Source organism: Geotrypetes seraphini, chromosome 11, assembly GCF_902459505.1.
Source record: "Geotrypetes seraphini chromosome 11, aGeoSer1.1, whole genome shotgun sequence".
Classification (NCBI taxonomy): Eukaryota; Metazoa; Chordata; class Amphibia; order Gymnophiona; family Dermophiidae; genus Geotrypetes; species Geotrypetes seraphini.
The window spans coordinates 4,797,833-4,824,556 of NC_047094.1; the positions used below are offsets into that span (position 1 = coordinate 4,797,833).

General features: G+C 44.6%; 1 protein-coding gene across 2 annotated transcripts; it reads left to right on the top strand.

Annotated features, from left to right (window-relative positions):
- The first annotated feature begins 299 nt into the window (after nt 1–299).
- LOC117345713 (NADPH oxidase organizer 1-like) lies at nt 300–18,341 on the top strand. 2 transcript variants are annotated; one of them, XM_033914775.1, is made up of 8 exons: nt 300–343; nt 7,062–7,142; nt 7,227–7,302; nt 8,125–8,305; nt 9,568–9,764; nt 11,556–11,663; nt 15,751–15,868; nt 16,248–18,341. In XM_033914775.1, exons 1-8 carry the CDS (start codon nt 314–316, stop codon nt 16,939–16,941), a joined length of 1,485 nt encoding a protein of 494 aa, XP_033770666.1. In that variant the 5' UTR covers nt 300–313; the 3' UTR covers nt 16,942–18,341. The 2 variants fall into 2 exon arrangements, with proteins under 2 accessions (XP_033770666.1, XP_033770665.1); XM_033914774.1 differs by lacking the exon at nt 300–343 and adding an exon at nt 4,873–4,996.
- Nucleotides 18,342–26,724: the final 8,383 nt, after the last annotated feature.

The window sequence follows — 26,724 nt, forward strand, 5'->3', positions numbered from 1 at the left end:
AAGGGGGTCAGGGTGGTATGGAAGCGTGGTGAAGGGTGAGAAAGGGGGTCAGGGTGGTATGGAAGCGTGGTGAAGGGTGAAAAAGGGGGTCAGGTTGGTATGGAAGCGTGGTGAAGGGTGAGAAAGGGGGCAGATGCTGATGGAAGTGGGGGGAAGGGAGAGGAGAGAGTGAAATGCCAGCCATGGGGGTGAGGGAGAGATGGAAGAGGGAGGCATAAAGTTTCTGGAAAGTGAATAGAAGGAGAGAAGATGCCATATAGAAGGGGCAGAGAGAGGGTAGACCGTGGATGAAAGGAAGAGAGTGACAAAAAAGATGAGGAAAACAAAAAACAGAGAAGACAAGGTAGAAAAAAATTATTTTTTTTTTTGTGCTTTAGAGGAGATGCATTGCTGTTTCTGTGGTGTTGCATTGTACGCAGAGTCCAGCTTCTTGATGCTTCAGTTTAATCTTTGTCTATATATTTTTATTCTGTCTCCCCATTTACAAAACTGTAGAGCGATTTTTAGCGTTGGCATCTGAGTTGTTACCACCATGGCTAATAAGCACACTACAGTTTTGTAAAAGGGGGAGGGGTTAGTTTGTGATTACATACTAGGTGAAGGTGTTTTCTGTGTTCTGTGTGTTCGAAAAGACATGGTTTTCAGTTAGGATTGACTGTGTAGGATTGATCTGTACTAGACTGGCTTGTTTAGTTTTACAATGGGTTTATTGAAGTATTGCTCACTGCAGTATGTAAGATGCTGCCTTTTCCTAGGTACACTCTTGTGTGACGTGTGGATTGTTACTAAAAATCATGTTTTTCATACAAATGGGGGGGCGGGTGTCAAAAAATGATGGGCCCTGGGTGCCACATATGCTAGGTATACCACTGACATGATGACAGATAAAGGCCAAATGGCCCATCCGCAGCATCCACTATCTCCTCCTCTCCCTTTTGGCTAAGGCTCTTAACATTTGCATCTCCTCTTCCTATAGGCTAAGGATCTTTACACCTGCATTGTGAGGTCATAGAGTTTTATGGTTATAGAAACATGATGGCAGATAAAGGCCAAATGGCCCATCCAGTCTGCCCATCCACAGCATCCACAATCTCCTCCTTGCTCTAAAAGATTCCACGTGTTTGTCCCTCGCGTTCTTGAATTCAGACACAGTCTTTATCTTCACCACCTCTACCGGGAGACTAATCCATGCATCTACCACCCTTTCTGTAAAAAATGTATTTCTTAGATTACTCCGGAACCTATCACCTCAACCTCATTCTAAACCCTCTCTAGAGTTTCCTTTCAAATGAAAGAAACTCACCTCATGTGCATTTGTGTCATGTAGATATTTCAACATTTCTATATCTCCCCTTTCCCACCTTTCCTCCAAAGTATATATATTGAGATCTTTAAGTCTGTCCCCATATGCTTTATGACAAAGACCATCAACCATTTTATTAGCCTTTCTCTTGACCAACTCCATCCTTTTTGTACCTCGTATCTTTTTAAGGTCTTCAGAATTGTACACAATATTTTAAATGAGGTCTTACCAGAGTTGTATACTAGGGCATAATACCTGCTGTGATCTGATCTCTCCCCCCCCTCCCCCCCCTCAAGTCTTCCTCTTCTGCTGGACCAGGTGAGGCACTGGTGATATAAGGTGCCCATATCCCAGTCCAGCATCTATCCCTCTAGCAGTTTGAAGGTAACCCAGACTGGGATTTTGTTGCCCTGGGCCAGGGCTTCACCTGGTCCATAGATTGAGCCACTGAGCCAGTCTTGCGAGACATGATAATGGTCCACAAAATTAGGAATGGAATGGATTGGAATGGGTATATAGTAACAGATGCAGGGCCGCCATCAGGGCAGTACTACCAGTCCTGCATTCAGAGGCCCGGAGCTGACAGGGGGCCCAGGCTTCCCCAGGGTCTCAAGCATAGTCTCCTCTACTTCTCCTTACCTGCCCTGCCGCAGCACACAGCCGAACGAAAGTCTTCCCGATGTCAGTGCTGACGTCGGAGGGAGGGCTTAAGCAAAGCCCTCCCTTCCTCCGAAGTCAGCGCTGACATCGGGAAGACTTCCGGTCGGCTGCTTGCGGCAGGGCTGGTAGGGAAAAGGCAGTGGCGTACCAAAGGGGGGGTGGTCCGCCCCGGGTGCAGCCATGGGGGGTGGTCCGCCCCGGCTGCAGCCATGGGGGGGGGGTGTGCACAGCAGGTCAGGTCTCCTTAGCCTTGTGGCGCTTCCCCACCCGACCAACAACAGGCCCGGCCGACAAACCTCCCTGCCCTGTAGCCACGAATCTAAATTATCTTCTTACAGCAGCTTCAATACTCCAGCTGCTGTAAGAAGGTAATTTAGATTCGCGGCTACAGGGCAGGGAGGTTTGTCGGCCGGGCCTGTTCTGTTGTCGGTCGGGTGGGGAAGCGCCACAAAGGTAAGGGGCAGGGAGGGAGAAAGGGAGGAAAGGTGGAGTGGAGAAGAAAAGACGCTTAAGGGAAATGGGTAAAACTGAGGGGGGAGAAGGCTGCTGAAAACACTGGGGAAGACAAAGGGGTGGAGAAGGACGCTGAAAGGACATGGGGAAGACAAAGGGGTGGAGAAGGACGCTGAAAGGACATGGGGAAGACGGGAGGGGGGGGAGGAGAAGGACGCTGAAAGCACATGAGGAAGACAGAGGGGGGAGAAGGACCCTGAAAGGACATGGGGAAGACAAAGAGGTGGAGAAGGACACTGAAAGGACATGGGAAGATGGGGAGAGAAGGACGCTGAAAGGGCATGGGGAAGAAAGGGGGGGAGAAGGACGCTGAAAGCACATGGGGTAGACAGAGGGGGGAGAAGGACGCTGAAAGCATATGGGGAAGACAGAGGGGGAGAAGGACGCTAAAAGGACATGGGGAAGATAGGGGAGAGAAGGACACTGAAAGCAAATGGGGAAGACAGAGGGGGAGAAGGATGCTGACAGGACATGGGGAAGATGGGGGGGGAGAAGGACGCTGAAAGGAAATGGGGAAGAGAGAGTGGGGAGAAGACACTGGCAGGGAAGAAGACAGAGATGCCAGACTATGGGGGGAGCGGAGGGAAGAAGATGGGTGCCAGACCAATTTGGAAGGGGGGAGAAAGGGAGAGGCACAGTAACAGAGCAAATGGAAGACGCAGAAAGAAGAGAGACAGTGGATGGAAGGAATTAAATGAGAACATGAGGAAAGCAGAAACCAGGCAACAAAGGTAGGAAAAAAATTCTTTTTTTTTTTGCTTCAGGATAAAGTAGTATATTAGCTGTGTTGATAAAAATTTATAAACATTAGAGGCTCTGGTAGAAACCCGTTTACAAAGTATGTATTCTTCCCAATTAATATTTCCAAATTAATAAAGTCTTTTTGCTTATTTGTAAATGGGTTTCTACCAGAGCCTTTAATTCAGTAGCATAATTAAATGAAATAACTATTTCTGAAGTTTATAGGGACGGGCGGGGACGGAGGGGATTCCTCGTGGGGACGGGAGGGGATTCCTCACGGGGACGGAGGGGATTCCTCGCGGGGAAGGAGGGATTCCTCGCGGGGACGGATGGGGATGGGTGGGGCTTTGGTGGGGACGGGCACCTTTCTTCCTCCATCCCATCACACACACAGCCTGGTGGTGATGATTATCAGATTGATTCATGAATATATAATGATGTTATGAGTGTGCACCTCTTCCTTCCCGTCCTCCTTAGCATGTCACATACAGCATGTTACATTGCACAAAGTCTGTAATGTAACATGCTGTATGTGACATGCTGAGGAAGATGGGAAGGAAGAGGTGCACACTCATAACATCATTATATATTCATCCATAGCTGCATGTTAATGATGTGCTCATATGCACTTATTTATCATCATAACATATACATCATCATTAACATGCAGCTGTGGATGTGTAAGGACAGGCTGAGGAGGATGGATGGGAAGGAAGGAAGGTGCACATATCAACATATTGTACATTTTTAACATGCATGATGCAACTATAGACAAGCTGAGGAGGATGGGATCATACAGATGTGTATGTTTAGATATGCGCTCAGATGTGTAGTTTTTTCTGATATATTTATTAAGCTTACAGTATTTATAAAAACACATTTAATACTTGTTACAAAAAATATTGTGCAATTGTGATCTACTTCTGGCCTACAAAGGTCAAAAGAAATCCTTAACTGAGATTTTACATTCAAAAGTGAATTATAGCTACTAGCACTATTATTTATTAGTTATTTATTATGCAGATGTTTGTTAGTTTGTTATTAGTTCAGTATTAGACATATGTTAGTTTAGAATAGATAGGTATAGATTAGTTTAGTTTAGGTTCAGTTAGGGCCCTGCTGAAAGAGTCTACCTTGACGTGGTTTCAGGCTTACAAATCTTTTGGTCAAAGAGTGCGGCGACAGAGAAAAGTATGTGTGTATTCGGCCCATGGAAGAAGGGGGGGGGGTGCGTGGGGGGCCCAATAGGATTGCTCAGTAAGGGGCCCAGAAATTTCTGATGGCGGCCCTGAACAGATGGCAGAAAGACCAGCATAGTAAAATTCTAGCCATCTTACAGGGAAGACTAAATGGACCAGGGGACAGTCCACCTAATTAACTGCTAAGAGATTTCAGTGAGTACGAAGAGATGAATTTCCCCAGTAGCAAGTGTGAGATGCTTAGGGCTGACTCAGACTGACCAGGTGTCAAAGACAGGATGCTTCGTATAGTGGAGTCTGGCCTGGTCCAGGCTGACCTATCGCCACAGCAGGAGCAGAAGTGCAAGCTTTGAAATCAACAAGGTTATCCTCCATCCAGCACTCCCCACCCCCTGAGACTTGGGAGGAGAAAGTGAAGAGAGAGTGATTGGCTGACTTCCTCCTCCCTCTCGTGCATAAAGGCAGAAGAGGGAGATCCAGGTGAGACCCATCAGTCCGAGCTGATTGGAAGATGAGCTGCAGCGAATGGTACCCCCTGAGGGCGCGAGGCCTCGCAGTCCTGCAGCAGCGCAGGCACAAGGTAGGAGCTAATTCTCTTCCAGAAAAGAATACTCGGGCTTGGATTCAAGATAAGAAAACTTAGGAAAGAGGCAGCTTTGCATGACTTTTGCAGGTTTCTAGATAGTTTTTACTTGGGATTTCAGAAATATTGAAGCTGGTGCTTAAAGACAGCTGGATAATTATGCACTGTTCAAGGGAGATCACCACCTAAACTTAAACAGAAATGAGTCATAACTGAAACGATAACTTTTGACCAGCCATCTCGATGCACAACTGGAAAAAGATTTTGCATTTTGGATGAAATCCCAGTTTTAAGCTTAAGGAGAGCACAGAGCGTACTGGGGAACCTTGAGATGTTTGACTCAGTAAACATTTACCAGCTTTTATTCTAAGGCATTTATCTAGGTGCCGCTAACTGGATTAAGTGCTGGCCAGTGCAATACTCAGAGGCATTAATCGGATAATGCCACTAAAGAGTGGTTGATCGCTGGAACAATCTTCCACTACAGGTGATTGAGGCCAGCAGCGTGCCTGATTTTAAGGCCAAATGGGATAGACACGTGGGATCTATTCACAGAGAAAGGTAGGGGAGGGTCATTAGGGTGGGCAGACTAGATGGGCCGTGGCCCTTATCTGCCGTCTATTTCTATGTTTCTATGTTTCTAAACATTCCCTCTCAACGCCTTGGCACTCTCCGGACAGCGCCAGGGTGGTTTGTGCGTGGAGCATGGACAGAACCAGACGCTATCCGGCTATCCAGAAACAACTTCAGATCTTTCAAAATACAGCAGCTAGATTTCTTTTTTTTTTTTTTGGGGGGGGGGGAAGAAATGGGACAGAGCATGTTCCCTTCTTAGAAAATATACAGTATGCGCGGGTGTTGAAAAGTTCTCAGCCCAATCAACCAACTTCCTAAATTCTGACATTATTTTGCCAATTTGCAGAAACAAAATTCTCCCCCTCTTTTACGAACGCTTAGTGCGGGTTTTAGCGCTGGCAGCGGCGGTAGCTGCTCCGGTGCTCAGAGCGTCAGAGCAGTTACCGTCGCTGCCGGTGCTAAAACCCACGCTATGCGTTCGTAAAAGAGGAGAATCTGTGTTTTTGACCTTGTTTAAACCCTATCCACATCATTCTCTTCACGGCTGGGCTGAGAACTTTTCAGCAACCCTTCATAACATGGTAGATGACGGCAGATAAAGGCCTGTCAGGTCCATCCAGTCTGCCCAACAGTCACATTCATTTTGAGACAATGTTAAACCGACAGTTCCGTAATTATTCATTTTCCTACTTCTGTTCCATTTTACGTACTCCCTTGGTTACTGGTTAGGGAATGCTGTTTCCTTAAGTGGATAGTTTTGATATTTAAATTATTCAGCGCACTAAAACCTGCGTATTAGGGGCAGTTCACCGGTGTGCGCCATCTCGGGCGCTTAGATCTTCATTTAAAAGATTATTTGACATTCTGTCTTTGTAATTTGGTCCAAGATTGAGATGGAGAAATAAAGCTTTTAGGGCCAGATTCTCTAAGATGCGCCTAACTTATCCCCCCTTTTACAAAACCGCGATAGCGGTTTTTAACGCAGGCCGGCGCACTGAATGCTCTGCTCTACTTAATATGGCCCCTTGCAGATGACACAATGATAATTTATTTGCATAAAAAAACCACTGAAAATGTATATTTCTGCCTTTCACCAAGGGAGGTGGGCTAACAGAGCTGATATTAGGATTTTGAAACCTAGGTTTCAAATATAGTGTCTTGGAAAACAGAAAAGTTTGTAAAGCCCTGAGTGATTTCCTTTGTAAAAATGTGGGTAAGGAATGACAAGCCCACAGGTTTCCATAAATGCACAGATTTTAAATGCACTATTTTCCTAGCAATATTACAATAGAAATGGTCTCGTGCTGGGAGTTATGGGGCTTTGTCCTCAAAAAGGTTATAGCAAAATGGTTCAGTCCACCGCATCCACTGAACTTTCAGAAATCTCGCTGGGAGCAGAAGTCTGAAGGCCGTGTTGCGATGGTAGGGTGTCTCTGTGACATTAAAGGACTGGGGGGGGGTCTCATAATTTTTCCCTATTTTACAGCTCTTTATGCTGTCTGTGCTGTGGTCAGATCACAACAACATCCTCATCTACAGGACCTTTGAAGAGTTTAAGAAATTGGATGTAAGTAGAGAACGGGATGAGGGAGATATCCTGGGCTCTTGAGAATTATCCCTTCACTGATCTTTTCTCTGTTTCTTGCATCAGCGAGACCTGAGGAAAAAATTCCCGCTGGAAGCCGGGTTCCTGAGGAAGTCGGAATGCATTATCCCAAAGCTGAAAGGTAAGTGGTTGACTGGAACAGATCTATCCTTATGACATAGAACAGTGGTCCCCAACCTTGTCCTGGAGGGTTTTCAGAATAGCCCTACTGAATATGCATGAGAGAGATCTGCATATATTGGAGGTGACAGGCATGCAAATCTGCTCCATGCATATTCATTAGGGCTATCCTGAAAACCTTCAGGACATTGATGGGAACCACTGGGCTAAATCACTGATTCTTCAACCTGTCCTAGGGGATCCCTAGCCAGTCGGGTTTTCAAGATATCTCTAATGAATATGCATAAGACAGATTTGCATGCCTGTCACCATGGCAGGTTAAGGAACCACTGGCCTAGAATGCCTTCCACTCACATTTTCCCTAGAATAACCTAAACAAAAATACAGTAATATTCTTTCGATCCAGCCCTTCCATGAAATCTGAGCGTTGCTGATCCTTTTCATGACAATGGGCATACGATAGGTATTAGGGAACAGAAGATGGGACTGGGGACCAGGAGATAAACAACCGAAATACAGAGATGGGGGTCCTAAATATGGAAATAGAAGCACAGGACACCCCTCACCAATGCAGAAAAGGTGACCTCAGCAAAAGAGATGACAAGGGAATTGCGTATGGCTGTCAAAAAAGTTCTTTCAGGACTGGCTGCTCGAGGCAGGTCCTAGAACAGAAAGTGCTACACCAGATGGAAGCCCCTACAGAAATGAAATGAGCCTCTGCTTTCCCGCCTTTTTTCCTCACAGCATTCCTTCCTGTCCAGCTGAGCATGTTTGGTGCTGTGTTGACTGTTGTGTGGTCTGAGACATCTTTCTCACTCCACAGATGCCCCTGCGTTCCTCAGACTCAGGAAGACTACCCAAAGTCTACTAGAGCGACTACAGCTGCTGGAGATGTACTCGTGTAAGCTGCTTTGCACCGACACCAAGATCTCACAGTGTCCAAATGTGACCCAGTTCTTCATGCCTCAGACGTGGGATCTGGATCCTTCTTTTCCAGAAGACAGGTGTGTATCTAATATAATAAAAGCCTACGCCGTGCATGCGCACTCTTACCTGCATGCTCCCGTTTTCCGTGCACTGTAGGTCCCCGCAGGTAGGAGTGCGCATGCGCGCTTCCACACATCTCTCTCTCCCAAGGCGGATGTCAGCTTCGGGCGGCGCGGGGACTGTTGGCGGCTGCAGGCCACGGCGGCTTGAGGCGGCTGTCGGCGGAGGGCAGACTCGAGGTAAGGGGTGCTGCCGGACAGGGTAAGAGACGGGAGGTAGAAAAAGGAAGGGAGGCCTATTGCTGGACGGGGGAACAGGAAAGAGGTGCTAGGGGGGAAGAAAAAGGAAGGGAGGCCTACTGCTGGACGGGGGAGCAGGAAAGAGGTGCTGATGGACAGGGGAAGAGACGGGGGGGGGAAGAAAAAGGAAGGGAGGCCTACTGTTGGACGGGGGAACAGGAAAGAGGTGCTAGGGGGGAAGAAAAAAGAAGGGAGGCCTACTGCTGGACGGGGGAGCAGGAAAGAGATGCTGATGGACAGGGGAAGAGATGGGGGGAGAAAAAGGAAGGGAGGCCTTCTGCTGGACAGGGGGACAGGAAAGAGGTGCTGCTGGGCAGGGGAGAGATTAAAAAAAGGGAGAAGGGCTGCTGCTGGATAAGGGGAGCAGTAAAGGGGTGGTGGTGGACACAGGGAAGGTAAAAGGAAGGGAGAATGGGTGGACAGCCGAGGAAAAAGAAAGACAGAAATACAGAAGGAGAGAGAGAGAGAAAGAAATAAAGACAGACACACACACATATATTCTAGCACCCGTTAATGTAACGGACTATAAGACTAGACTGTAATAAGATACTAAACTCCACACTTTCTGCTGCTGAGCACCAGCACTTTCCACATCTTAAGGTCACAGTAGAGTGAAATGGGTGGAGCCTCTCCTAGAGATGGGGGGCACTCCTGGGGAGAGATACGGGGACCCCCAGGGACTGAGAAACCTTGAACACAGGTACAGAGACTTCCCCAGAAAGTTTTCCTGAATCTGTACATTTTAAAGGGATAATTCATGTTTGTGAAAAGATGCCGACACTGGGAGACTCCCGGACACAGAGGATTTTCCTGAATTTGTATTTAATCCATTCTAACATGAACTTTAAACACATAATTCTTTTTTCTGAATAGTAACAGTTTGGGTTCTGTTTTATTCAAAAGCCCAACTTGTAAATGCTGCTCCCAGTTTTATTGTGAATTTCACAGATTTAACAGACATGTACACATTTTGTTTCCAGTATTGTGATAATGTCGTCAGAGGCTGGGGACAGGACAAAGAAAGCTGTCAACACAGAGCCCCTCGCCCCCGTGTCAGAGCCCGTCGTGTCCCAGAGGTACCTGTGTATTGAAGCCTATGAGACAAAAGACACCAAGAACCGACCCTTCAGAGTGATGCAGGATGAGATACTGGAGGTTCTGCTCAAGGACACCACAGGTAGGGCTTTTCCATGCAGTTATAAATGGATACTTCCAAGGTTATTGCGCACTGACTGATCCATGCTCCACTTCCAATATAATCCCTGACAGCTCCATACACTTTTTCCACTTTTTCTGCACTAATTTTAACCCCTTTGAAAAGAATTCTTCTCTTTAACTTTTAAACCAGGACGTCACAGCTTCCTTGACATCTTCATCACTTGAAAACCACTGTCCACAGAGAGATTTCTTCAAAACTCAGAACAGGAAATAATTTGAGGGAGAAAGGTCAGGACTGTAGGGTGGATGGTTCAGCTGCTGAAATCCACATTCGCAAATGGCAGTCTGTGATTGTCGTGACATGTGCATGGTGCATTGTCATGAACAAGCAGCACGCCTACTGTGAGTTTTCCTCGTCTTTTCAAAGCGATCATTGCGTTGGCCTAATTCTCCCCAGTTATGGTTGTCTTGTGTGGCATGAACTCCAGAGCAAAAGTCCTTCATCATCCCAGAAGATAGTTGCCTTGATTTTGCCTGCAGATTTTTCTGTCTTGAACTTTTTTGGGGTGGGGGATGACTTGTGCTTCCACTGCATTGAGTCCATTTGGACTTGAGATCTCTGTGATAAACCCAAGACTCATCTCCAGTCACCAAATGATGAAAATTTCACTTGGTCTTCACAGAGCATCTCCAAGTTCTCCTCATGGCCTTCTGACATGGCGTCAACATTCTTGGAACCCATCTTGCACTAACCTTGGACATGCCCAACTTTTCATGAATTCTTTTCCAAACTGGACCTGCCAGGATGCCTATTTCTTCAGCTATTAGTGAAACCTTAATTCATCTATCTGACAAAATTAAATCCTCGACTTTCTTAGACTCACCATAAACTGCAGTCATGCATTCATTGATCTCCTTTGGCTTTTTCCCTTCTTTTGTGAGAAATTTTATCACTGAACGGTGCTCCAAATCTAGCAGTTTCTAACTTGATTCGCACGAGGACTCTCCTGACGTCCCGTCTCTTGAAATGTTAGACTCGCAGTGAGCCGCAACTATACATGAGTAACCTTGAGACATATCACAACATGCCTAGACCTGTTTCAACATACTTGCTACTTTCTTTCATACTGGGGAAGATAAATAATTAAATGCCTATCATACAGGGGGAGAGGGGTGGAGTTTATTTTCCTTTATGTTTTGTGTCTTGTGCTTCACACACAACATCTGTGCCATTTAAAAAAAAAACAACAACCCAGAAGCCCTAACAGCAGTGACAGGAGGCTGCTTCCCCTGTCACTGCTGTTAGGGCTCTGAGCATGTGTCAATCACTCACATTTGCATGCAGACTTGACAGTGCACCGATCGCTGCTGGAGAATTGGTCATAGAATCGGCCAACAGCGATCGAGTCACTATCGTTAGTGCATCTAGCCCCAAGTCGGTCTTTTTCCGTCCGCTTTAATGTGATCTGAGAACTCTTACATGTAAATACGAGTAGTACTGATTTTCCTTGTAAACAGGGCAGTGTGACTGCCCTGTTCGCCTTTTCTTTATACATAAAAGTTTACCGTCAAGTGTGCGGCTGGACTGGAGAGGGAACTTCTCATGTTTTTCTTACCCTTCCCAGGGCTTTCCCAGTTCTTCTGCGCCTGAAACATGGGGAGACACAGCCCAGCTCCTCCCTGCACTAGAATGTGTACAATAAAGTCTGGGGTGTTATGTATCCTATGAGTTACTCAAATTCTAATTAAACTGTAATGAAAGTGTAGCATGCCTGAGACTTACTAGCATTCCTGAATATTCCACCCGCAGGCTGGTGGCTGGTTGAGAATAGGGACGGGCTGTTGGCCTGGTTTCCAGCTCCTTATCTGAAGGAAGAAACCAGCGAGGATCTCGACAAACCTGGTCAGCCAGAAGAAGGTAGGTAGAACTATGTGATAATAATAATAATAATAATAATAGTTTATTCTTATATACCGCCATACCCATGCGAGTTCAAGGCGGTTTACATCGAGTTATATTAGGGTCTGCATAGACAGGCAGATTTACAATTATTTGTCAGAATTACAGATTTGTTATTAGAATTACAGAGTAACAGAATTTCAATTATTTATCAGCTTTATTTGAACTAGACAGAGGATGAGGAAAGTGGGGAAAAAAGGGGGGAAGGCCTCATAAGGGGGCCGGATTGGGGAGGGGGGGAGATATTGTCAGGGGGGGAACAATTCGGGTCTTGTTTGCTGAATAGGTAAGTTTTAAGTGATTTTCTGAACCCGAGGTAAGTGGGGGCCTCTAGTATCATTTGTGCTAGCCATGGATTCAGCTTGGCTGCTTGGAAGGCGAAAGTTCTGTCAAGGAATCTTTTGAAGTGACAAAGTTTGGGTGAGGGGAAGGCGAACAGCTGAATACGATGGGATTTCTTGTTGGTGCGGTAGAGGTTGAAGTGAGGGTTGATGTAACTTGGTGAGGAACCATTTACAGCCCTGTAACAGAAGCATGCGAATTTGTAAAGGACTCTAGACTCGAAAGGCAGCCAGTGGAGTTGGTGGTAGAATGGGGTGACGTGTTCCCATTTCTTTAGGCCAAAGATGAGGCTCACGGCGGTATTCTGGATTATTTTTAGTCTCCTGGTTGTTTTCTTCGTGGCGTTAAGGTATATGATGTTGCAATAATCTAGAATGCTGAGGATGGAGGATTGTACAAGAAGGCGGAAGGAAGTGTCATTGAAGTATTTTTTTATAGTGCGAAGTTTCCAAAGTGCAGAGAAGCTTTTCCTGATGACGAGGTCGGTGTGATTTTCTAAGGAAAGATTTTTGTCCAGCGTGACTCCCAGGATTTTTAAGGTTGGTTCGAGGGGGAAGGTCATTCCTTTCAGTTGAATTGTAGTTTCTTTGATTTTGTCATTGGGGGTGGCTAGGAAGAATTTAGATTTATCGGGGTTTAGTTTCAGTCTGAATGCTAGCATCCAGAGTTCGATCTGGTTGAGAATGTTTGTAGTGTGGTCGAGTATTTCATGTGAAAAGTTGGTGAGTGGGATGGATATTGTGATGTCGTCTGCATAAATGAAGAATTTGAGCTTGAGGTTATGAAGAAGGTTGCCTAGGGAGGCCAGGTAGATGTTGATAGGGCTGTGGATGTCTCATACTTTGTGCTGTGGCACAAAGCAAACAGGTGGTTAGGGAGCTTTGAAACAGGAATGGAAATCATCGCTGTGGTGGTCTGTAAGTGCCCGAGCAGATTGTCTTAGGTCCAAGTGTCCAAGTTTAATTGTTACTTGTTATACCGTCCATCACATGTATCTGGAGACAGTTTACAATAGTCAAATACAATCAAAGTTAAAAAAAACAAAATATAATCTAACATTTTTGAGGGGGGAGAGGACAGACTTGACACACAGGAACTTGTAGGGAAGGTGGGAGAAGGGAATAAAGTTACAGTACGATAAAGAAGAAAAAAGGAAAGGGAAGAGTAATCACGGAGGGGGAGGGGAGTCTTTGAATTTCTCATTTAAAAAAACCCCTGTATACAGTAGAGTATCGGTTAACCGGGTCTCAGTTAACTGTGACTCGCACATAACCGGCAACAAAACAGTCTCCCGTAGCACCAGTGGCAGTGGTCCTGACCCGCCTCCCTCCCTCAAGCCCCTTAGTGGCAGAAGTCACAGTCTCCCTCGGTCCCTCTTTCTCTTCCTTACCTGAAGTGCAGCGGCCAGAGGAAAGGCCCTGCTAAGGCTATCTGTAAGCAGCCTGTTTTGAGGCTGCCTCTTGCTGACCACTGCGCTTTGGGTAAGGTAAGGAAGAGAGAAAGAGAGCGAGGGGGGTTCATGGCTTAGGACTACCGCCTGCTTCTGCCGCTTCAGGGCATGAGGGAGGAAGTGAGGAAGAAGGGCTCTGGACCACTGATGCGCTGGTGCTTCGGGTGGAGGGATGGGGGAGGGGGAATTGAGACTGGGTTAAGACAAGGTTTCTAACAGACTTTCAGTTAACCAGAAAAACAATGATCTGGTATCCACCAATCCCTGTGGGTGCCGGATAACAGATACTCTACTCTATATTAGAAGTCTGCACGGGAAAGGGGATCGCGGGAATCCCGCGGATCCCGTGGAGGTCCCGTGGGGATCCCCCTCTGGCCCACGGGACTCCCACGGGGATCCCCCTCTGGCCCACGGGACTCCCACGGGGATGGAAGGCTTTGGAAGCAGGGTTCGTCCATATAATATAATGGACATGTCAGCCTTAGTAAAAGAGGGGGTTTATAAGTTAATTACCTGAACAAAAAACAAAAAAAGGGTTCCACCAAAGAGATTCCACAAGGAAAACAGCAGTGCAAACACAAAAGAAACTGTGGAATTGATGATCCTGTCAGAAGTAATTGCTGTTTTTTATGGGGATGGGTGGGGACGGAGAGGATCCTGGCGGGGCGGGCGGGGATGGGTGGGATTTCTGTCCCTGCGCAACTCTCTACTCTATATTCATCAGTCAGACACACTTGGAAGGCACAACAATGCTGACTCTTGAGCTAGCACCCCCTGCTGTCCAGTGGTGTAATTGCAGTACCAGTGAGAGTACTCCTCACCCCCTCACAAAGTCCTTGGTACCTATGCCTAGAGTTACCTGATTTTAGTGATTAGTGCAACTGCCTCAGCACCCTAAAATATGTAAACCATTTTGATTGTAACCACACAAAAAAAGTGGTATATTAAGTCTAGGATTACCAGACGTTCGGATTTTCCCAGACATGTCCAGGTTTTGAAAAGCCTCCTGCTGCCCGACAAGAGCAGGCAGTGGGGGGATGGGGCTGGGGCAGGACAGGATTTGGGGCAGGGCTGGGTGGAACTGGGCAAGCCTGCAGGTGGGTCTACGGGTCCAGATTTTACTATACAGTACTCCCCAAAAATTCACAGGAATTCCATTCCAGGAACACCCGCGAATTTTGAAAAAAATGCAAATGCGGTTTTGAGTCTGTAAAAAGGCAGGAGAGGGCAGCTGGGGTGCCAGCGGGTAAAATAAATCATACCCAGTATGCTCCGGGGGGGGGGGGGGGGGGGGGAGAGAAGGAGAAATCAGCTGTGTAGAGGGCTGATTGGCTGACCCGGGGGAACCGGCTGTGTAGAAGGCTGATTGGCTGACCGGGGGGAGGGGAGAGGAGGAGGAATCTGCTGTGCAGAAGGCTGATTCGCGGATTCATTCCCTGTATTTTCTGACCAGAAGAGGCAGTCAGAAAATACCGCAAATAACTGAGTCAGCGAATTGCAAATTTGCAGGGGAACACTGTAGTAAAATCTGGCAACCCTAATTAAGTCCCCCTACCCTTTTACCTGGTCCACAAGTCAAGCCAATCACAAGTCATGCCCTTCATACTTAAGTTGTACAGTCTGTTACTGGAGGGTGTGGTAAAGATGACTAACAAAGCGAAATTCCAAAGAGGTTTGGCTAAGTTCCTGGGGAAGAGTCCGTACAAATTATTAGCTACACAGAAATGAACTAGGGCACAGGTGTCGAAGTCGGTCCTCGAGGGCCGCAATCCAGTCGGGTTTTCAGAATTTCCCCAATGAATATGCATTGAAAGCAGTGCATGCACATAGATCTCATGCATATTCATTGGGGAAATCCTGAAAATCCGACTGGATTCTGGCCCTCGAGGACCGACTTCGACACCCCTGAACTAGGGGAAAGTGCAAGTACCCGGCTTATCTCCTATAACAGTGGTCCCAATCCTGTCCTGGAGGACCACCAGGCCAATCGGGTTTTCAGGGTAGCCCTAATGAATATGCATGGAGCAGATTTGCATGCCTGTCACTTCCATTATATGCAAATCTCTCTTATGCATGGGAAACAGAAAACTTTGCTCTCCACTTTTCTTCATGCAATGGAAAACACCTTCACATTTCTTTTCATGACCTGTCGTTGAGGGTCATAGAGGATCTGGGCGCATGCTTTGGCGGGAAACTCTGGAAAGTTACCGTCCATTGGAGGGAAGGTGCATTGACTGGTTTCTCTTTCTCTAGGATCATTCTACTGTGTAGTGAAAGGTTATGAGGCCAGGAATTCCGATGAGCTATCTGTGAATGTTGGCGTTGTTCTCGTAGTTCTGGAAAAATCAGACAACGGGTGGTGGCTGGCTTGGTGAGTAGACCAAATTGTACGCTAAACTTGACTCTGTACATCTAATGTTACTGTACACATGTAAATTCATCATGTGTTTGTCCATGCTTTATGTATCCTTGTTACCCGTTCTGAACTCGTTTGGGAGAACGGGATATAAAGCTATCCTTTTGTCTCACCTGTTTAAACTATAGGCCACCTCCTATCTGCAGTGACCAAGCACCTGAGCTGGCTCGGTAACACTCACATCAGTTTGGCCATAACTCAACTGACCCACGAGCATTGGCCTGCTCAGTGGAAATGATGGGGTGAAATGGAGCCTTTCTCTTATAAAATATGATGGCTTACATGCCGATGCTAAAAACAGATGTGCTTATACATTTTTTCCCCTTTGATTCAGCTATAATGGGAAAGCTGGCTACATACCTTCCATGTATCTCAAGCCATACAAAAACCCATACCAGAAATTCCAGGTTCTTCTAAGTAAAGGGAGCTATGGGTCAACACTGAATCTGCAGAAGACCACCGGCAGCTCAGCGGAGGACCACCTGCTGCCTGAGAGGAGGACATCTGAAGGAGATACATCACACAGCAGCAGTGGAAATGGAAGGAACGCCACAACCAAGAAGTCTTTGGGCAGAAAAAGATCAAAATCCTTGAATGAGCTACCAGCCCTGGCGGAAAATGAGGTCAGGCCACCGCTGCCTTTGGAGCTGAGCGCTGGAGGTGGAAGTAGTCGGAACCTAAGTGTGGACTGGAAACCCTCTCCGCTGGAGAGGTCAGACATCAAATTGACCTCTACAAGTCATGGCAATATTTCCAACCCTAAGGAAAGGGGCAACTTTCCACCATCATGGCCTCAAGAAAGAAAGGATTCTGGTTTTGATGAAAATTTGTCAATGACTGGTTCCGATTCATCCCTTAGCTCTTCAGACTCAGACTCCAATCCAAACACACCCACAGTGCCACCGAGGCCAAAGGTCCAGGAAATACTGACAAAGTGCAGTACCGTAACCAAGACAGCGATGCTGAGGACCACAGCGAAGCCTGACTTGTTCACCTCAGCCAGTGCTGACCAGCCTCCAACAGTCTAGGATCAACCCCTGGCTAAGCCAGCTCCACTGTGTTAAGGAGAGGAGCAGGGCCGATGTTTGGGCGAGTTCTTTGGATTGGTCTGAAACACACGTTCTGTTCAAATAGCAACATACTGCACAGAGGACCAGGTTCAAATCCCTCGGCCCCTTCTTGTGATCTTGGGCAAGTCATGGAACCTCCATTACCTCAGGTGTAAACGTGAGTGTGAGCTTTCTGGGGACGGGAAATACCTAGTGAACTATTACTGGAAAGATGTGAACCAAATGTACATTTCTCCAACCTACTGATCACAACATCCAACTACAAAGCCTTCAGGAGAGAATTAAAAACCAAGTTATTCTCAATATATCTCCGGACCCCAATAACTTCTTCTAATTCTCTATCTTGTAATCTCACTGGGTATGCCCAGACCAATTCTTTTGTAATTCCCTTAGACACTAATGTAATGTAAATGTTTATCTCTGCTTTGAAAGGTCTGATCCTATAACAAATCTTACTCTTTAGTATTGAATAATACATGCAATCATTGGTACATTCTGTGATCTTTTAGAATATTTGCCTACAGGTCTCCCACCTTTTTTTTCTCAGTCTAAGCTGTATTCTCACTAATCCTGCCAATCCCCTGTTGTGTTCTCACCCACTGGCTCTTTATAGCAGGGGAAATTGGAGTCACATCATATTCATGTCACCAGTGCTGCAGGATATGTGCACAGAGATAAAATTCTGCAAGTCAGTTCAAAGAAAAAGAATTATTAATATGCAAAATGTTCTCCCAGTTTTATCCCATTTTTCAAGGAAACAATGCAGCATTTCTTGTGCATCCAGCCAAACTACTCTCGTGTCTTAAGGCGGCAGCGTCAGTCAGACATAGAGAGTAATTTGCTTCCTGGGTCCAAAGCTTTTTCATTCAGTTCAAATTCAGGACAAGCTTTCTCTGGACTTATCCCGGAGATCTGGAGTGACAAACAGAAGCTGCTTTTCTGTGTTTTAGTCAGTGTGAAGTGGATGGGGGGGGGAGGGGACTTTCCTGGTTTTCAATTGTGTTGTGTATACTTTGTTTGGATGTGTTTTCTGTTTTGTTTTTATAATATTATCACGTTTCTTAGTTGTCTGATTAATTTTTTTATTTGTTTTTATACTATGGTTAATAAATTCTGTAATTAAATTATATTCAATTGAATTTGAGTGTTTTTATTGTTCACATATTTCTATTGAATTCAAAATTTCATCTGCTTGATGGTCCGGTCTGTTCTATTTGGCATAATGATGTTTGCTGTTGATGTGTCCAATGTGACACGGACAAGAGGTCATGAGCTGAAACTGAGGGGCGACAGGCCCAGGACAAATCTCAGGAAGTTCAGTTTCACACAGCGAGTGGTGGACGCTTGGAATGCTCTCCCGGAGGAGGTGGTGACGGAGGCCGCCATTCTGGGATTCAAAGGCAAGTTGGATGCACACCTTCTTGCAAATCACATTGAGGGACACGGGTAAACAAGGTCTTCATCAGGGAACACCTGGCTTAGCCTCCGCGTGTGCGGGTCACCGGACTAGATGGCTCTAAGGTCTGATCCGGCGAAGGCATTTCTTATGTTCTTATGTGCATTAGGCAATTTTGTATTTTGATGTATTTTAGGGTTTGGCCTTAAATGCTGTTCGTTGTTGATGCGATGTGTATGTCATATGCAATTTGATGTTTAGATGCAAGTGTGTCATTTGTGTTACAGCGTGTTTTTGATGTGATTTGTAGGAGAAATGTTATGTCTTATTTTGTACATTAATATGCAACTCGCCCTGAATAAGGGCGGAGGATAAATAATCATTTATCAAAAGACACAGAAACTGGAAACCTCGGGGTCTTAGCAGGCGCTAAATGCTAACCCTCGCTAACACGTACATTTAGCGTGTACTAAGACGCGCCTTAATAAAAGGACCCCCTAGTCTACAGTTGTCTGGCTTTCCTGAAACGTTTGCAGTTATTCTAGTGAGTTTCTCTGGAGGGAAAGATCCTTCTAATTCCCAGCATATCATTCAAAGAAGAATTTAATTCGATAGGAAAGTGAAGCAGGATTATAACCTTGAGAAAAGACGGGACAGTTTTAAGATCAAGCTCAGTAATAAATCTATCAGGTAGGCAGAAATGTCTGCCGGCCACGTGATTATTTCCAACTAATACTTGACTATAAAAACTTGCCGTTTTATATTTGATATATCCTAATCTTGCCCATGTCACCATCCAAATGTTCCTTGTGCTCTTACAGTAATCAGATATGTGAGAATTTATCTCCCTGTGTGAATAAATCTTTATGATTTTGCCTGAGCCCAGTTTGGAATGTTTTTTTTTAATTGATACTGAGAAAGAATGTGATTCCATTTTAATTTGGAAAATAAAGATAAATAAAATAAAATGTTCATTTGTGTTTTGTTTTGTGCCATTGGACCAAGCCCCTCCCCCACCTTACCCCAAATGGGGCAGGAGCACCATCTCTGTTTTTGCCACCTTTGCCTGATGGCATCTGTGGGATCTCTGAAATCCAACTGTGCATTTATACTGTTTAATACACAGACTAATTCATCTTTAGACAGGTGCTGTGTAACTTTGCACAGAATTTGCGACCTCTTGCCTCGGTATTCCTCAGCTACTGCAGAGAGTGGAGGCTACACATACAGGTCACGCGAGGGGTAGTGCTTTTCAATCTTTTTGTGGCCAAGTGAAATTTTGAGGGGTTGCTGTAAAGTTCTGAGCCCAACCAAGAAGAAAATGATGTGGAGCCATGAAACTTTTCGTTTTGTTTCATATCATTGAAACAAAGTGTGGAGTAACTTGGAAGTTTCATGGCTCCACGTCATTCTCTTCTTGGTTGGGCTCAGAACTTTTCAGCGGCTCCTCGTATTGTGATGTCATAATGCCTAAGAGCCAACCTCACAGGTGATGTCACAAGGGCTCGTGTCCATTTACTAGCTGCATTTGTTTGTTCACACCTTCAAAGAAATCAAGCAAATGGGTGAGGCAAGATCGCCCTCGGCTGAACCCATGCTGACTCTGACCCATTAAACCACAATTTTATTCTTTATAATAGTTTCCACCATCTTGCCCGGAACTGAAGCCAGGCGTTCTAGTTTGTCATTTCCCGGATCACGCTTGGAACCCTTTTTAAAAATCAGTTTTACTTTGGCCACCCTCCAATCCTCAGATACTACCTTGAATTAATATAAATCAGCCAAGAAAATATTCAATACAGAAAATGAACCCAGCTGTCAAAATGAGCAAATGATAAGAAAACCAAGCAGAGCAATAGAAAAATGATAATTGGTTGGGATTTATATTTATTTATGATATTATATTAGCCGCAATTTATTATTTAGTTATCTTTAACATCCACCACAACCTTTCTTTTCAGATTCTGGATTCTGGTTCTCCTCAATTTTCATTTTCGCATTTGATTCCAAATTCTCCTAGAAGATTGGGCAGACTGGATGGACCATTCGGGTCTTTATCTGCCGTCATCTACTATGTTACTAAGAGAGCTGCCTTCCTCCAAACTTGAATCCTTCCTGATCATTCCATCATTTAGGCAGCTTTTTCTAGATATTTTCAGAGATTCTAGTTTCTCTGTAGTAATAATAATAATAATAATTTTATTTCTTAATACCACCCTGCCATTAGTTCTAGGTGGTTCACAACAGTAGATAAATACAATCATATACACATTTCTATGGGCAGAATTATACATCATGGTTAAAATACAACCTAATTTGCAAACACGGCATGATAAAATCATTAAAAAGCTTGAAGAGCAACATTCTTGGTTATCAAACAGATGAGTTCTTAATAATTTCCTAGATATAGGATAAGAATACGCCTGAGCAATCAGCGGCTTTTCCAGGAATCCGCTTTCCCCGCCTGATATTTTAAAGTCCTATCAAAGAATGTTTTAGAACGACAACCCCTAGGGGTGGGAAAAATAAACATGCCCGAATTCCTGGTATGCTTTTTTGAATTAAACAATTTCAGATATGATACCAAATAAGAGGGTAGTAGTCCAAAAAGGACTTTATAACAAACACACCCTAATTTAAAAAATACTCTGGCCCCAACGCTTTGGAACTCCCTCCCGTTATATCTCTTAAATCATTTAAATCACACTTGAAAGCCTAATTTCAAACTGGCAATTGACCCAGTTCTTAACACATCAGTTGTGTTCTTCCTTTGCTTTCTTCTTCTTGCATTTTTTTCCGTCCTCCTGTTCTTACCTCTTGATATTGTCACCTTTCCAGCCCTCGTACATTTCCCTGTTGTGTTTATGCTACCGATTTTAATTATTTCCCATTGATTTTTTAAATCTATTGTTAACCGCTTTGATTTGACATTTTTTATTGTTAAAAATGGCGATATATCAAATAAAATAACTGTGAGAAAGTTTTGCATTTAGAGATAGCTTTACCACACGCCAACAACAACAAAAAAAAATCAAAGAAAATGTTCTGTTTCTAGAGATGGCCCCTCCCAACCCACTGACCAAAAACTGCTTCCTCCAGTTCTTTGTCACCTTGCATTCATGAGGAAATAATCATGTTTGTTTATTAATTAGGATTTATTGCCTTTTTGAAGGAAGTCAGTCAAGGCGATGTATAGCAAGAAGAAGTCAAACAATTACAGCAGTATCAAAATATTCAGCTTGCAGTACAAAGTCTGGCTTATAACATGCTACATTAAAATTAAAAACACAAAATGCAGTGGAACATTTTAATAAAAGCAAAGATGGGAGCATCTAGATAAGATGGAAAGGCAGGAGTAAGAAAATAAGAGAGCTAATTTAAAGAAAGTTGCATATAAGGTCAGAAAGGAGCTTGGACAATATCTCAGTTGGGTCACGAGCATTTGTGCAAATGTTCTTATAACGCAGCTCCTAAAACCACTTCTTATGGAGATATTTCCAAGACCAGGATGTACGAAGAAAGTTGAGGCAGTCTCTATCGAGAGCTATATACTTATGTGGAAATTCTCAAAGACAAACTGAAGGGTACCCAACCAATGCAGAAGCATGCTTTCTAAATAAAATGGAGACCTGAATGGTGCCTTCTTTTAAGGTGCCAGCATTGCGCTTACAGGAGCGTGGGCGTGACATGTCGGAAGTGGCATTAGGCGTCCTTAGGTGATTCCAGAAGTGCAACACCTGATGTCAGGTCAAAAGCGCACAGACAACTGAGTGCAACGCGGAGGTGCGCGCCAAAGAAAATGACTGTTATTTACTTTATACAGATCGCGCCGCATTGTGGGGGGCGTTGTAGGGGGTTGTAACCCCCCACATTTTACTGAAAACTTCACTTTTTCCCTAAAAAACAGGGAAATAGTTAAGTTTCCAGTATAATGAGGGCGGTTACAACCCCCCACGCCGCCGCGATCTGTATTAAGTAAAATGGGGGGAGCCCCTAAAAACACTTTTTTTTCGGCGTGCGCTTCCATCTTGCGCTCAGTTGTTGGCACGCATCTTTGTCTTTGGCGGTTTTGTCTATGAACCGCAACACTTGCGCCTATATTTAAGGCACCAGTGTAAAAAGAAAAAAGCAAAATTCTATAATTGGTGCCAATTCGTGTTTGACACACTATCGGTGGCCGCTTCTTAGGTGGCCAGCAATACTGGTGCCGATTAAAAAATTCCCCACTTTGTCCAGCAATTTTCCACTTTTTCCGCTCAGTGGTATAAATTAATATCTGAACTTTTGAATAAGAAACCAAAAACTGGTCTTTGTGACATTTGGAGCATTGAGATAAAGCAGCAGATTTCTGCGTCTCAATGGCCACAAATTTGGAGATGGAGGATGGGGTGTACATGGTTTTTCTTGTTACACAGAGCTTTTTGGACCCCTGTTCGTTTACAGAAATTGGATAGTTCTAAGTCTAATAGATGCTGGCACTGTCATCTCGAGGTAGGGACTTTGGATCATTTATGGTTCTATTGTCCATTGATACTGAAATTTTGGAGATCCATTTGGGCTCAATTGAATAAATTATTGGAAAATCCAGTGGCATTAACGTACGATACCTTAATGAGGGCCAAAAGCCAAATATCTTCCCTTAATAATAAACTTCTCTGTATTATGACAGGGGTTGCCATACAACTTATTTTGAGGAATCGGAAAAACTGGGATCGGATAAATTACACTTTCTGGTGGGAATCTCTTTGCCACACTTTTAAAATGGAACTTATGATACAACAGGGACATTATAAGAAATTTATGGATGTTTGGGAGCCATTGACAGAATTCTGCAAGGGGCGATTGTTGATTGCACGTCCAGGGAGGGGGGTGGGGAGATACTTAGAATTAGAGTGCAATTGCTGGGTATGTATAAAGGGGGAGGTTGATTTATGTATTTGTCATAAGTATAATTTGATAGAACTTAAGTGTTGTTAAAGTGTAAAATGTCTGTAAAATATGTTGCACTTATTTTTGGCTTTAAAATGAATAAAGATATTAAAAAAAAAAATTTCCACTTTTTTTGTTCCATATTTTTCCAATGGAATGAATAAAAGGAAAATGGTTGGACTAAGTGTATAGCCCCCAACTTTGGGCTAGATTCACTAAGCCCGACCACTTTGTGACCTCGACCCGATTCCCTAACCTTCCTCCGATCTGATCTGTGCATGCGAAGGAGGAAGGGCCTCGATTCACTACACCGACTGGACTGGCCGAACCAAAAACAAGCGACTGCTGGGGACCAGTCACTTGTGCAAAAACCCTGCTCTCTGCCCCGACTCAATGGCTTTAACCCACGGGTTTAAAGCGGGGCTGCACTACGGCGTGCTCTGTTAAGTTCCAGAACACGCCGCAGTGCAGCCACGGGTTAAACCCACAGGCTGGAGAGTACAAAAGTTTTTAAAAATTGCACTGAGCAAAACCCCCAAAAAGAAAGTGCATGTGAGGACCGTCTACAGGCAAAGAAGATGGTCTACGCACGCGTCAGAATCGCTCTTCAGCGATTCGTGTGGTCGCTTAGGGGCTTGCCTCCAATCAGCCTAATTTGACTGCGGACGCGTTATGAATCGGGCGCTCGGCCACCTCATGGTTGGGCGGAGAACTTTGCTGATTCTCCCCATCCCCTGTAGTAATTACTTATTGGACTTTATTAACCACCTTAATGAAGACATTCACCCAAGGCAGTCGACAACTTCTTACAAAATATGCATGTTGCAATTCTGCTAGAAATATGGACAGAGTAGAATATAAATTTTCTATATAAACAAACAAACTTGGCATAAAATCCCCCCTTTTTACGAAGCCAAGTTAGACCTTTTTATCGCAGTGTTAGATCTGACGCTCATAGAAAATTTTATTACTATAAAATGAAATGCAGTCAACGAGATGAAAATGGAAAAAAAACCCTCACTCCGGTTATGATGTCATTTAAGTTTGTTTTAATTGGATCCCATCCTTTTTCTATATGGTGTGCCTCTGTGTTTATCCCGTGCATTCTTGAATTGTCTTCACAGCCTCTCACAGGAGGGCATTCCAGGTGCCTACCACCCTTTTTGTGAAAAAGGGCATAGAGAAAGTAGAGAGGGATAGATTCTTCAAACTTTCAAAACATATAAGAACAAGAGGGCATTCGGAAAAATTGGAAGGGGATAGATTCAAAACAAATGCTAGGAAGTTTTTTTTTACCCAGCGTGTGGTGGACACCTGGAATGCGCTTCCAGAGGACGTAATAGGACAGAGTACAGTACTGGAGTTCAAGAAAGGATTGGACAATTTCCTGCTGAAGAAAGGGATAGAGGGGTATAGATAGGGGGCTACTGCGCAGGTCCTGGACCTGTTGGGCCGCTGCGTGAGCGGACTGCTGGGCACGATGGACCTCGGGTCTGACCCAGTGGAGGCATTGCTTATGTTCTTATGCTTAAAACCAAAACTACAGTAGCAAAAATACACACAATTAAACAGCACAATAGAATAGTCTTGTAATAAAAATGATACATGACAGCAAAATACAAATCACATTCATATAACATAGATATCATATAATATGAGCATAATACGACTCAAACACCTTTAATACGCAACACATTAGAACAATCAAATAACTTGGAACTGATAAGTACAGGAGTAAATATTATGAGAGCAATAAAGTGAAGGAGTGTGTGGCACAGGGGTTGGATCTACAGCCTCTGCACCCTGGGGTTGTGGGTTCAAACCCCGCGCTGCTCCTTGTGACCCTGGGCAAGTTACTCAGTCCTCCATAGCCCCAGGTACATTAGATAGATTGTGAGCCCACCGGGACAGATAGGGAAAATCCTTGAGTACCTGATTGTTAAAACCGCTTAGATAACCTTGATAGGCGGTATATAAAATCCTAATAAACTTGAAACTTGAAGGGAAATTGCAGAATAAATATCAATGCAAACAGTGCCATTTTTCTGTTTCCTGCCCACCCATCCACCCTCTTCCTATTCCTGAAATGCTTTCATGTTTCCCTTATATATACTGATATTTGTCAGCATTTGCTTATTTCTGATCCGAAGAAGGGGGTTACTTTTGAAAGCTCATCATAAAATGCACCGAGTTAGTCCAGTAAAAAACGTATCACCTTTGTTTGGGTTTTTAAATGTCTTTATAGTACCTTGGAAAGTGGACTAACACGGCCACCCCACCATGTCACTCGTAATTCCTGCAGAAAGAAAGGGAGTGGTTTGATCATTGCTCAATGGTGCCACCTAATGGTTAGATAAATGGGTCCAAGTGGACAGTCACTAGCATAATAGCATGCGGGTAGGAAGTGACCCAGTAGCTCAGTTCTAAAACCCCACAATAGCAGAAGAAACTGCTAAGTTCACCTCCCCCTCCACGCCCACCACACCCCAAAAGAATACCAAGGAGAGGTATGAATATTTCCTGATAGCCCATTTCCTTCTTTAGGGCATATAGTTATGACAATGTTTATCATGTGCATTTCAAGGCAATACCTGGATCATTAACTCAGAAGCTGGGATTTTCCCCTGCAGAAGGCATTCCTATGGCAAAGCAGCTTTGAACATACTCATTGACAGCCAATGATGGAACACCTGTGACGTCATGCCAGATTCGAGTCTAAGCAAACAAAACGAGCTAAGCGTTTAAGTCTAGATGTTCTTTGTCCCTTATTTAAAGAAATACAATGTTTGGACGGGATACGGCAGTCCTTAAGCCCCTGGGGTCAGCTTCACTTTTCACGACCTCCAGAGATGGAGTTGCATGAATGTTCTTTTGGGAAATACCTCGAGAATGACAATAATCTGTAGGAGCCACCCAAATAGTACAAGCGCGTTAAAGAGCCAAGGAGGGAAGTTGAAAGAAGCAGTGGCTTAACCAGAGGGGATCTGAAGCCAATCTTGGGGTGGAGGGGGGGCGGCACTGGACTTGCTGGAAGGTTCATTAAAAAATAAACTACACCCCAAAAAAATGTAGAAAACTGTTCACTCTTAGGGATTTTTGCTTTCTTTGCACTTGGGATTTGATGGTCCCTGAGCCAGAGAGCCACTCCCTATATGACCTAAACATATGTTTATCTGCAATGAGAGGAGAAGGAGAAATTCCCTTCGGTGCTTTTTGGAGCTCAGGAATTTTGCCCAAGGGGGATGCTGGAGCTAGAACGTGTGACAGTGTGTAAATAGCCAGGGATGGGAGGATCTGGCCGGGATTTCCTGAGCCTGGAAATTCAGGAAACACAGCCACTCCGCCCTAAGGGCGTTCTGCTGCCTCCTCCCCTCCCCTTCCTCAGGGATAAATAGCTCAGCCAGGCAGCTGATCAA

Excerpts from the sequence above, each read along its gene's own strand:
- LOC117345713 (XM_033914774.1), top strand. The coding sequence starts at position 4,928 with ATGAGCTGCAGCGAATGGTACCCCCTGAGGGCGCGAGGCCTCGCAGTC. Across the intron at positions 7,303-8,124 it reads CATTATCCCAAAGCTGAAAG|ATGCCCCTGCGTTCCTCAGA; the intron begins GTAAGTGGTTGA and ends CTCACTCCACAG. Across the intron at positions 8,306-9,567 it reads CCTTCTTTTCCAGAAGACAG|TATTGTGATAATGTCGTCAG; the intron begins GTGTGTATCTAA and ends TTTTGTTTCCAG.